This window comes from Nesoenas mayeri, assembly GCF_963082525.1.
Source record: "Nesoenas mayeri genome assembly, chromosome: 7".
NCBI lineage: Eukaryota > Metazoa > Chordata > Aves > Columbiformes > Columbidae > Nesoenas > Nesoenas mayeri.
The window spans coordinates 35,136,055-35,148,635 of NC_137551.1; the positions used below are offsets into that span (position 1 = coordinate 35,136,055).

The following is a 12,581-nucleotide window of genomic DNA, read 5'->3' on the forward strand; positions in this document are numbered from 1 at the left end:
AAGGTTATTGCAATAGTTGCGATGGATAATTTTTCTAGGGAAAGCACTGTGCACACAAATATATTCTTAAAATAAAAACAGTTTTGTACAACTGTCCAAGCCTGCAGACTTCTGGGTAAGAATTCCAAGTTTTATTTACTACTAGAACTAACCCTCAGTTTCTTGCAAGAAGCATTAAGATGCATAATCAAGTCATTAGTAAGAGGATTCAGAAGTAATTAAACACTGGGAATGTGGTTTGCCTTTTCCTACTCTGGCTTATTATGTCCAGCAGAATAACAATGCCACAAAGCTGTGAAAATTTTCATTTTGTACTTAGCAAAGAAAATGGAGTTTCTTCTGTCATATATGAGAAAGATGCATTTCTGAAGGATAAAAAAATCAGCTTGTGTTCCTAGAAGTTTTAAAAATTTGGTAAAAACTTGCAATAAAAGTTACAAGACTACTATGGCAAAAGTAGTAAGCAATATTCTCCGGTTCACTAACTCTTTTTTTCACTTGTATGTGAACATGAGGCAATTTGTAAGACTTTTTGGCTTTCAACATCTGTCTTTTGCACAGACACAGCCCCACCAGTTCCTGGGTGGCTGCAGGCAGATCACTGAAAAGCAGAGAGAAAGACAAATTATCTTCTCCTGATTCCAATGCCTATCGTCATTTGGGCTCAGCCCAGCTGGAAATAGCTCTAAAGCCCAAATTCTTCTAAGGACCTCCAACAGGGTCTGTATTGCTCTGTGGAGATGGCAAAGCCTGCTCTCCATCAAGAACCAGGAGGAAGGTGGGCACTGAATGATTGGGCACTGGAAAATCCCTGCTGTTGTCAGACCTTGGCTTCGCAAGCTCTTTGGGTTTCTCATCTAGTTTCTTTCTACATAGTGTACCTAAAAAAGGCCTCTCTTACTCATCTCTACAAATATCCATCTGGATTTTCAAGTTTTAATCCTACCATTACCTATTTTAACAACTTTCTTCTGCTCTTGTCAAGTCCTCAACATTCTGCCTATATGAACTACTGCAAAATTTGCTTCCCCATCTTTCCATGTGTGTCACTACCAGGTCCCCATACCCTGATCACATCAGCCTGGCCTCACTTCTGAAGCTTTCCACAGGCTGTTTCAACCCTATCTTCACTCCTAGCACCTAGAGGCAGTAATACCAGTTCTACCTCTGACTATGGCATCTGAGAGCCCAGACTAACATCTGGTTTTGAAGGAAACTCTTTTATGTCTGCCCGTATTCTTCATTTCTCCTACACCTCTCATGCTGTGGAAGATTTCCCCATAAACTCTAAAAGATAACTGATGTATTTTGTTAGATCCCTCTTCAAAACTCTACTTCACTGTGACTACAAAAAAATGATACAGTCAGTTTAGTCTATTATTACTATTTAGTCTTTTAATAGTTTAGTCTATTACTATAACTGACCAGACAAATGAGAGGTGCTTCTCTCTTTCTTTCTACCATCCTTTTGCATCCCTCATGGTTTATGTTAGACTATACTCTCTGGAGCAAAGAGGGTCTTGTGTCCAAGAACACACGAAGCCAGCACAGAGTCCATGTATGCCTTTGTTATGTGTATTTTTCAACACTGGAGAAAGCCCTTTCATTTTAATTACTATATTCCATTTGATTCCATTTTGATTTCACTCTATTATTAAATATACAGGAAGCTGAACAGATGTCTCTTAGCTCAACCAATTTATCAACTTCAGCAAACTAATCAGTTTAGGGGGGAAATAAAAAGCGCAGCATTAAAGCCCTTTTTGATCTGCACTATTCAAAGCTGCTCAGAGGACTGAGATTGAGCTGAGATTGCCATGGGCCATGCTTCAAAATTCAGATCCCGCCCAGCTTTGTCCCTTGGGTCAGAGCAGCCTGGTCACCATGGCTGGCACACGTACACCCCACATTAAGCAACGAAGTCAAGAGGCTGTTAAACTACAAAAGCTTTGAAGCCACCACTTCAGACTGGGATTGTATGAACATATCTGCCCTTATCTGAAGTTGCTTCTTAAAGGTGTTGACATCCCAGTGGTGATGGGAAAAAAAAAGATTTGAAGTTTCCCACTAATTTAATTACCATCCCAAAAGCAGATTTTCATGAAGGTTCTCCCTCCTTCACGAAGACGTTTTTCACAGGTTTTCTCAGGAGCAACAAACTGAAATTCTCAACAGATGTTAAAAACAAGACATGTCAGTGCGCTGGTGTCAGAAAAAATGGAAAGTGGAAGGACAGAAGTATTGCCAGGATACCAAGTAAATTATTTCTAGTTCTTTTCATGCTGCATTTGTTCCATGGGGCAAAGCTGTTACTGAAAGTACCAATGAAGCAAAACCCTGAAGACCAGTTTTCAGATGAATATTGTGACAGACAGACAATGCCCAGCAATATTTTAGCAGGTGCTTTCATGTGGCCAAATTTTGCTCATCGGTTTCAATATGTTGTCAAAGTGACTGACAAGTATTTATCTGCACAGCAATCTTTTAATTAACTTATTTTTTCTTCAACATAATTCCATCTGTACTTGCAGCTCCATTTCACATCCTTACAAAGTAAAGGCTAATGGCCTGGTAAATGCAGTTCAGCACAATTTCAATTTTCAGAATGCATGAGTATCCAAAGCCTCTATTACTGCCGTACCTCTCTAACTGCTCATTTATTTGTAAGTAAATGACTGGCTGCTGTTTAATAATAAAAACATCGGAAACCTAACAAACCTTTCCCATTTATAAGATGATGCCAGGTCTTCTGAAGTTTTCAAATTGAACGGACAACAAAAATGACAAATCTGTTCTGGGGCACGAGTAATTTAGGCAAAACCAGTGATTTATAAAAGCAAGAATACATGACAAACATGACCTTTCATCCATGAATGTTGTCTGAGTGCTGCTATGCAATTTTTCTTTTTGAAGTAACTGATGCTTTTTAATACATGTTAGGAACTGCACAAAAGGAGCCCATTAGCAGTTTATTTAAGTATCAGATTTGAGCGTTTGCTGGTACAAGAGCTCATCGTTGTCTCTGTAGGACTGGAGTGCTTTGGGGTTAAGTAAGGCTGAATTTCATTACACCGGCCAGAAGCATTACAGAGTTGGACCTATTTCAACCATCAGGCGCCCATGATTTTCCATCTTAAACAATAAAATGTTATTATCGTTCCTATGATTTTTTTTATGAACTGTTAGATACTTTCTTAGACTTATCTCTGTGGTATAAAGAGTTAAGAACATTGTTTAGTTTGCCTGTCCTCTCTTCGTCGTTCTCCAACTGTTAACAAAAGTATTCAACGTCAGAGGAGTGGGAGATGGAAAACAATACACTTTAAACCCATTTGAAAATGCTCAATCACGGGACAACCACATAATGGAAAACAGGCAAAAATCCTCCACAAATACCAATTAATACTTTCTGATACTTCAGAAAAGAAAAAATAAATCTGGTTATGGGAAGGAGCTCTGCAATGCAATGTGTATGAATACTCAGAAATCCTTTCCACATTGCAGAGACTTGTAAAGCCAGAGCACAGAGCACCCTCTCCTGAAGCAGCACTTGCTGCTGGTCTATAACACGTTTTCATAACCTGCAACTGGTAAATTTATTAGTTTGTTGGTGTTTTTTTTAAGGGAGGGAAAAGAAGTTCAAAAATTGCCAAACATGATGAACAAACAAGTGTGAGGTAACGTTTCAGAAATTTTCTGACATTACAGACAATATTAGAGGATGGCTATTTCCAGGGACTGTTTTATTGCCCCAGGCAGCAATGCAAGTTACACTATTTCTCCCAGTTGTTTACTGGATCTGATTATTGCCCCGTTTCTATGTCTGAAGTCCCACTCCTGATAAATCATGCCCTACTTAACTGACATAATTACGGGCTGTATTATAGAAAACTGATTCAAGAGGAATAAAGCCCACCATCATTCCTGTTGCTCTTTTTTAAATTCACTGTAACTTCATTAAACTCACATTACTGACTATTGTGGAGAGTGAAGAATTAAGAAGGAAACTGATTTTACTGTTGAGAAATAGCTTCCTCAGAGCTAGCAACTATTTAAACCTCCAGTGCCTATAAGCTCACAGTAGGTCCAGTGCATTTCAACGTGTAGCTATGTTTTAATTTCCTTAAACCACAGGACACAAGTCACAGTTCCAGTAGTGTCTGGAGCGAGATATCCGTTGCTGATAACGATGGAAAGTTTTATATCCTGCAGTTTCCAAATGCGTGGTATGCCACAGGAATTTCACAGAATTGAGAAGACGACGGCCCTTTGCTTGTATGGGGTTAACACCTTCAAAGGCACTAATTTAGTTGTAATTTTGCACTTAAATGAATGCACTTCTTAGTGAATAACGCATGTTTTGAACACCACTGGCCTCCAAAAGCATTTCCCTCCTTCCTCTTACCTTTGACATTTTTTTTTCCAGTTTTATCTCATCAATCTACCGATATAGTTGGATGTACCACCCATTTAAATCTCTTATGTATTAAGCTTTCCCCGTGGTGACAGATACGCTTTTCCAAAAGCACCCAAGTTCCCCCATCTATTTCCCACCGCATCGCATGGCTACATGCACAGTCTCTAAAGAACCTTACATAGAACACCATCCTGCTGCTGAAACTTTTAAATCAGCATCTACACCTAGAAATGTATTTCATGTCAGTACTGTAGAACATTTACAATTAGGACGCATCATTATTTCACTATTCCCGTTGAGCAATCGAATCACAGCACAAATGGAAACGTGCATGGGATGAGGAAAAGCAAGAAACTTGAAGCAGTTTCACCAGAAGTTCACAATCCTGCATAAGTGGTCACCTCTTTTCAAATTCCTTTTACTTACCTACATCCTGCCCTTCCAACAGCTAACCAGCTAGTGAAGGAAAATTTTATTAAATTAAATTAAATTTTATTAAACTACAGCCATGAAAAATAAAAAGCAAGCAGCAGCCGTTGAAGACTATTCAAACTTAGAGACACGTAAATCTGTTTCATGATGGCTAAATGCAGACCATGGCATTATGAGCTTAATCACTGACATCTCTGAATAATACCACAACCCTTCTCAACTGTTATTCAGTGGGGAAAAAGTTTTGAAAAGATGATATTCAGCCAATTGCAATTAATAAAAGAAGTTAATCAGTTTTTTGGTTTCCACCCAAGGACCACACCAGGCATCTTCTAACACGGCTCCCTTGGGGTCTACAATTGGCGCACAGAGTCAGTAGCTAAAGCAAGTAAATGTATTTTTTTTCCATTATTTTACAGTATCTTTACTGTATTATGTTCTGGTCAGTAATATTTTAACCGTCCCATCCTGGCAAATCACTAAGTACCTACTTAACATAACGTAAAAATCTACATCCCATCTACCCCAAGATGTTTAAGATGTTTCTGCTGTACATTGTATTCTTCAAATTCACGGACAGATTGTTACATTAAATCTGCCAGTTTGCCCCTTAAGAAAAGCAGCGGATGCCTTTGAGTTGCTCCTGCCCTTTCATTTCCCTGTATTGATTCTAATTTCCTTTCTTTATGCATTCAGCCAACTGGAATCTAAGTGGAAGAACAATTACTTGTTGAGTTTTGTTCATGTGCAGAATAACAAATATAATTACACAGAATCACAGAATGTCAGGGATTGGAAGGGACCTCAAAAGCTCATCCAGTGCAATCCCCCCATGGAGCAGGAACACCCAGATGAGGTTACACAGGAAGGTGTTCAGGTGGGTTGGAATGTCTGCAGAGAAGGAGACTCCACAACCTCCCTGGGCAGCCTGGGCCAGTGTCTGTCACCCTTACTGAGAAGAAGTTTCTTCTCAAATTTAAGTGGAACCTCTTGTGTTCCAGTTTGAACCCATTACCCCTTGTCCTATCATTGGTTGTCACCAAGAAGAGCCTGGCTCCATCCTCCTGACACTCACCCTTTAGATATCTGTAAACATTAATGAGGTCACCCCTCAGTCTCCTCTTCTCCAAGCTAAAGAGATCCAGCTCCCTCAGCCTTTCCTCACACGGGAGATGCTCCACTCCCTTCAGCATCTTTGTTGCCCTGTGCTGGACTCTCTCCAGCAGTTCCTTGTCCTTCTGGAACTGAGGGACCACAACCAGACACAATATTCCAGGTGTGGTCTCCCCAGGGCAGAGCAGAGGGGCAGGAGAACCTCTCTGACCTACTGACCACCCCCTTTCTAATCCACCCCAGGTACCATTTGCCTTCCTGGCCACAAGAGCACAGTGCTGGCTCATGGTCACTCTGCTGTCCCCAGGACCCCCAGGTCCCTTTCCCCTACACTGCTCTCTAATAGGTCATTCCCCAACTTATACTAGAACCTGTAGTTGTTCCTACCCAGATACAAGACTCTACACTTGCCCTTGTTGTATTGCATTAAACTTTCCCCGCCCAACTCTCCAGCCTGTCCAGGTCTCTGGATGGCAGCACAGCCTTCTGGTGTGTCAGCCACTCCTCCCAGCTTGGTGTCATCAGCAAACTTGCTGATATGCACTCTATTCCCTCGTCCAAATCATTGATGAATATATTGAATAACACAGGCCCCAGCACTGACCCCTGAGGCACTGCACTAGATCCAGGCCTCCAGCTGGACTCTGCCCCATTGACCACGACTCTCTGGCTTCTTCCCTTCAGCCAGTTCACAGTCCACCTTACTACCTGATCATCCAGACCGCACTCCCTCAGTTTAGCTGTTATAAGATAAAACTCTCTATTTGCTAATCCTTGCTGGAGGAATTGTTAATTTTCAACTTTTTATCCTGTATAGATTTGCATAATATTTCAGCAGCAGATGATGCCAACGCATGATAAAAACAAGACAGCCAATTTACAGACCTATCATTACTGGTAACCTTACCTGCCATTGCATCCTGGTTGAATCGACAGTATTTCGACTGCTCGAGCAGGGGCAGACATCGCTCAATAGGCGTCCAGACGTACGTCTCTGGACACAACAAGTCCGAGGGCCTGTACTGACCCTGGAAAGGAGAAAAGGAATACAATAAAAATAAAATAAGTCATACCAGTTGCACAAGAACACTCTGGCTACAACTTTCCAGATTTTCCCATGAACAAGGAATAGTTTTTAATCTAATCTACAGCAAATGCGTCAGGAACAGCTCAACTGAAATCACAGTATTTTCAGCACCATCTCCAGGATACAAACTTAACCTTGGCACTTGAAGAAAATGTAAAATTAACAGAACACATTTTTACGGTATCCAAGATGAACTACAAAAGTTTTGGCGTTGCTTACTGACACTTTGTATTTAAGTTGTCCTCTGGAGTTCTGCTGAGCTGGTGCCAACACTAAAGAACTCAGCACCTCCAAAAGCAGCTTGTCTCAAGTGTTGGTCATTCAAGCAAATAATGGAGACTAAAAAAAAAACCTCACTTAACAGCAAGCAGGATGCTACTTTTATTGCATTAGTGATAGAGCATTTTGTCGTTGCTACTTAAATGGTAACGTTTTCTTTTTAATTTATGGATTTTTTTTCCTGGAATAGCTTACAGGTAATGATTAGTGAAATTCCACCATTCTTTGTTGATTTATTTAAAATATATTCTTTGCAGACATTCCTAGAGAATAAACAGTTGTAATTATTTTCCCTTTAGCTACACAGAAAATCACCACCTCAGCAATAATAACCTCCTCTAACCAGATCTTCGTTTGATTTAAAATACGATTATTCATCGGCCTGTAACTTAAGTCAAAAATCTGTCTCTGAGACATCATTCATTTAACCCAAACCCTCTCAACATCCAGAGCCGTGTGGTGGAAATACCCGATTAATTTTTAAACTGAAAATTCATTTCACATATCAGCTTGAAAAACAGGCATACAATACATAGAATGAAAAAGTTTAAGGATCCCAATTATACAGGCCTTGAATCAACAGTTAAAAGACTGGGCGCTATATTAAGTCACACTGCAGTGATGCAATTAAGAGTTCTTCATATCAAATACTTTAAACAAGTAATGAAGATGATTGTCTTGATATGAAGTTGATTTTTTTCCAACTTCTACTACAAAAAAAGGTAAAGCGGCCTTGAATGAAGCCAACCAGCATTTGGGAAGGGACACAGATCTAATAACAGCGACTACAGCCTGGTGATAAAGACATTTTTAAAAGCTGCATCCACAAGCTTTGCTATTCTTCTTTTAGACACACCTTATGCAGCAACACCCAACTTTGGAGAATCAGAAGAACCATTTTTCCAATGTTTGAAGAGATTCCCCATTCCTTTTATTCTCTTACTGTTCCACTCAACAATATTTACAGTAGAACTAAGTTTTTTTCATTATGTATTTCCCACCAACTGCAAACTGTTGAGTAAGAAATACATAAATTACCTCTGATAAAAACAATGTCATAGCTGTCCACATAAAAAGCTTCATTCCGAACCTTATCAAATACCTGCTGTATCTTTCTGAAATGAGTCTCATTTGAAAAATAGTCACAGTTGACTTGTAACTACAGTTCTTGTTTTGTTTTTAATTAAATGCAAATTTCTGTACTAAGTTAAAACAATATTCCTCCAACTCCATGCAGAAGCTTAAACCTCAAGGTCTTAGAAAAGCCTCTAAAGCCAGAGAATGGAAATGACATTATTAAATAAACCGCTTTGAAATGTTAGGCTATCTAAACAGGAACAGCTGAAAGGTATGTGTCTCTTAGTCATCATTTTAAGCAATGATTGCTCAGTCACTTACTGTTTTCCTAGAAATTACTGTCCCTACACCTTGAAATATATCATACTTATGAATCCCATGCATGAAAACCATATCACCACACAGCCTTATTCTAAAGTTCCCAATTACTTCTACAATGTCACATTCTGTCATAAAACAGGATGTATAAAATCAACTGCGTTTCAGCATTAGTTTGGTTATAACAAAGATTCTTCAGCACTGAGCAAAACCGTAACGGGAAAATGTGACTATCCAATCCATCACTGTAGACTCAGTATTTATTTCAGGCATCAAAATACCCTACTTTGGAAGGAAAAAGGAAGAAATAGGTCTAAGGTAGTTCCTTCAGATGTTTTCTTCTCCCCAAATTTAGAGTCTTGTTAATTAACTTCCCTGGAGATGTGTGAGGCTGAGGTGATGACACACAGAAAAGAGGCAACACCAATCAGTGACACAAAATGTAATTAGAGGTAAAAAAATCAAACAAGCTATTGATGCTCCTCAATATCCTCCCGTTTCTAAAAGTATTTCCAAACATACTAGAAGTATGATATGAAGGCAATTTATTTACTCTACTAGTTAAACCCACATCCCATGACTCATTTGTGGAGGAAGAGGGAACACGAAGACATTCAGAGGTGAGTTTCCCAATGAACAGCATGGCCACTGTCTCTATATTGACAGAATTAAAAAGGAAATCCACAGAATTTGTTAAATCAAATGCAATAATTCCTGTGGGTTTTGTCCTCTTCTTTTTTGTCCCCGAAGAACTTACTCTCAATTCACTTACTTTCTTAAAAATGTTAAACTCAACACGAAAACAATGAATCCACCTCGCCTTCCCCCACCCAACCTTTTATTGTGACTGTGAAAAATCTGAACCTGAGAACCAGCCAGATTCTGCCTCCTCCAGAAGCACCTATAATTCAAGAAAATGTTCACATTTCATTATTCCCCCTAAAAGTATTACATCATCTAAAAAAATTGCCTCTACACATGCTATTTATATTCCTTCTTATTCTTCTTATTGCTGATTTGCAGTATACACCCAACATAAATCCAAACTAGAAAGGGGATCTCCTGCAGAGAACTGCCGCAGAGCTATTTATCACAGCAGAACTTCTTCACCAGGTTTGCAAAACTGTTTTTGAAAATAATTTCTCTTTGGCTTCAGCTTAAATTAGCATACATTTCAGAAGCAATTCAGCCTATTGTGAAAACCCACAACTGAAAACATTTTGCTTTCTTTTATCTCATGATACAGAAGTTCCTGCACAGTAGTGCTGTTTATCCTGCCCAGAACATCCTAGGAATACTTAACTACAAGATTTTCAACAATAAGTATCACCTTACAGATCATTCTAAGCACTTGTATTATGTTCCAGCTTCTTAAACCCAATACCACCTGCTGATGAAATTCACTCTCTCAACAGAAAACAACTGCCCATTTTTCTTCTGTCCGCACATCTACATTTTGTTAAGAAATATCCAGCAAGGCACAAGATGTGCTATTTTGAAATGTTTTTTGAAGTGAAAAATACATTTGCCTAAAATTGCATTATTTTTGATGCTGTTTAAAATTTTCACAGACATCCAGAAACATCCTTGTTGATACACAATGTTGACACATTTTGAGCTGTTATAACACGAGAATGGCCACTGCAGGTCATGCCGGGTGTCCATGGGACAGCCAAATATTCTGTCTCTTACGGCCATCAATAGAAAATACTCAGTGAAAACTTACAGAAAGTATAAAAGCACATAGCGTTACTCTGCCAGAACTCTCTTGACCTCCAACAGATCCTTCCACAAGTAGATAACTTCAACAATAATGCATTTTGCCATTGAATAATCCTCAACAACTGCTTTCATTTACTTGAACCTGCAAAATGTTGTTCTGCTTGATTACCATTCCCACCTCTATTACAGAAGTGCTGTGAACAATCGTTGCCTTATCACCATGATTTTACAGATAAATGTGGTATCTCCATTGGCCTGAAGGGAACTAAATTCTTTACTCGTTCCTTTCACACAGGCCATTCCATACCTTTAACAATCCCATTCAATCTGTCCTCTTTCCAATTTTGTTTTCTCTCCTTTGAGACAGGGGGAAAACATCCAAACTTGTTTAAGGAGCAGAAGAACACAAGGTATAATAAAGAAAACCAAAAGAAAAATTACATCTTTATAAGTATCTGACTAACCTATCAAATGGTTTGATTAAAATGCAATACTGAAAATTAGTACAGCTATGGAACTCCTGAGTAGATGGTTTCTTCTACCAGGTCAACTCACTGCAATATAAACTTGACTCTAATAAAAAAATACCTCCATGATATTTTATTTTCACTAATGTTTGGGGTGCATATAATATAAAAGAAAGAGCCTTTAAGGTGGTTTCCCTTACACTATTAGACATGCTGCATTTTAATTGGAAACTTCTGGAAATAGACTTTACAGTGAGGCCGCCAAGCCTAAATTAATACTTCACACCATGATATTTTTTGTTTTACAGTTTCCAAATCAGAACCGACCAGAACTTCTCTGAACTTTTGTTCCACAGGAAGGGCAAACGTTTTAATGAGACTTTAGTCTGGAGATTACTTCTTAAATATTTTGTAAAATCTGAGGGATTTGGTAAGCGCTTGAGATGAAAAACACCAGGAGAGTTTGTTTTTCTAGTCTAAGTAAAATTTAAAACGTAAAACTACCAAGAAAGAGAATAATCTCAAAAATGAAGAAGGTCAAGCACCAGTAGCACTGGAAAAACAAAACAGGAAGGTTAAACATACATTTAATTCTTTTATCAGGTACAGTTTACATCTGTATTCTATTTTTTTTCACAATAAACCCATTGATCTTTTATTAAAAGTGAATTAAGACTGCCTTCATCTCCATTTCCAGCCAGCTGCTTTAAAAAGAAGCTCTCAGACTACACAAAGAAAATAACCCCAAATTATCCACATCAATCCATTAGAGCCAGGCAGCGCCGCCCGAGAAAGAGCGCGACAGACCGCGGGTTTATTGAATTCAGTCTTTTCCTTGAAAGACAACCCCGCTGGAATCCCATCAGCAAAGCTCTACAGCAGCCCCCTGCCCCCCAATTTCGGTAGATAAACAAAAATAGAGTTTATCGATCCCCAGGAGAGCCCTTGGCAAGTCACCCTCACTGCAAGGTTTGCACAGACGTGGGTCGGCCCGTGCTAGGCTGCAAAAAACCCAAGATGAATACAAATGGAACCATCCAAGCAGCTTTATTTATCAATAAGAGATGGCTAGAGACTTCAAGTTATCACCAAATGTATTTAGCATACAAGAAAGTATATACCAAAAAGGAGTTTCATCAGCCAATGTATAGTTTGTGTGAATAGATAAATGCTATTTGGAGTTAACCGCAGGTTTCACAGCTGCACATGCAAACTGACTGCCTGATACTCCACTGCCAGTATCAAACAAAATTTTTATTCAAACTGCAAAATTTGAATTAATTATGCAATTTTTAGGGCCCACAAGTTGCGACCTGGAGAGCTGAGCCACCTTTCTGTTATCAAAGAATAATGCATTGTAATCCTTAAAAGATGTTACGAATAACAAACAAAATTCACTTTCTAGCTCATAAACTATTTTTGAGAAATATATGAAGTGCAAGGGAAATATCCCTTCTTCAAAACGCTGGGCTGATTCTCATTCTTTTAGTTACATTATCAGAGGCACAAAGCCTGTGCAATGGGAATTTCACAGGCCAGCCAGGGAGCTGTAATGTGCTTCCCAACACATCTCAAATACCAAAAGGCAGAGCAAATGCTCACCTTCTCCCATATTGTTTGATTTCCTATAAGTAAAATGCAAATATTTCAAGCTGTATTTTAAATAGAA

At 38.9% G+C, this 12,581-nt stretch overlaps 1 protein-coding gene across 3 annotated transcripts in view; it reads right to left on the minus strand.

The window, feature by feature from the left end:
• Positions 1–12,581, minus strand: part of ATE1 (arginyltransferase 1) — an 82,499-nt gene that overhangs the window by 13,704 nt on the left and 56,214 nt on the right. For all 3 annotated transcript variants that reach the window (XM_080348010.1, XM_080348009.1, XM_080348008.1), the window contains one exon: positions 6,870–6,990. In XM_080348010.1, the coding sequence (XP_080204136.1) occupies positions 6,870–6,990 (121 nt within the window). The remainder of the gene's footprint in view (positions 1–6,869; positions 6,991–12,581) is intronic.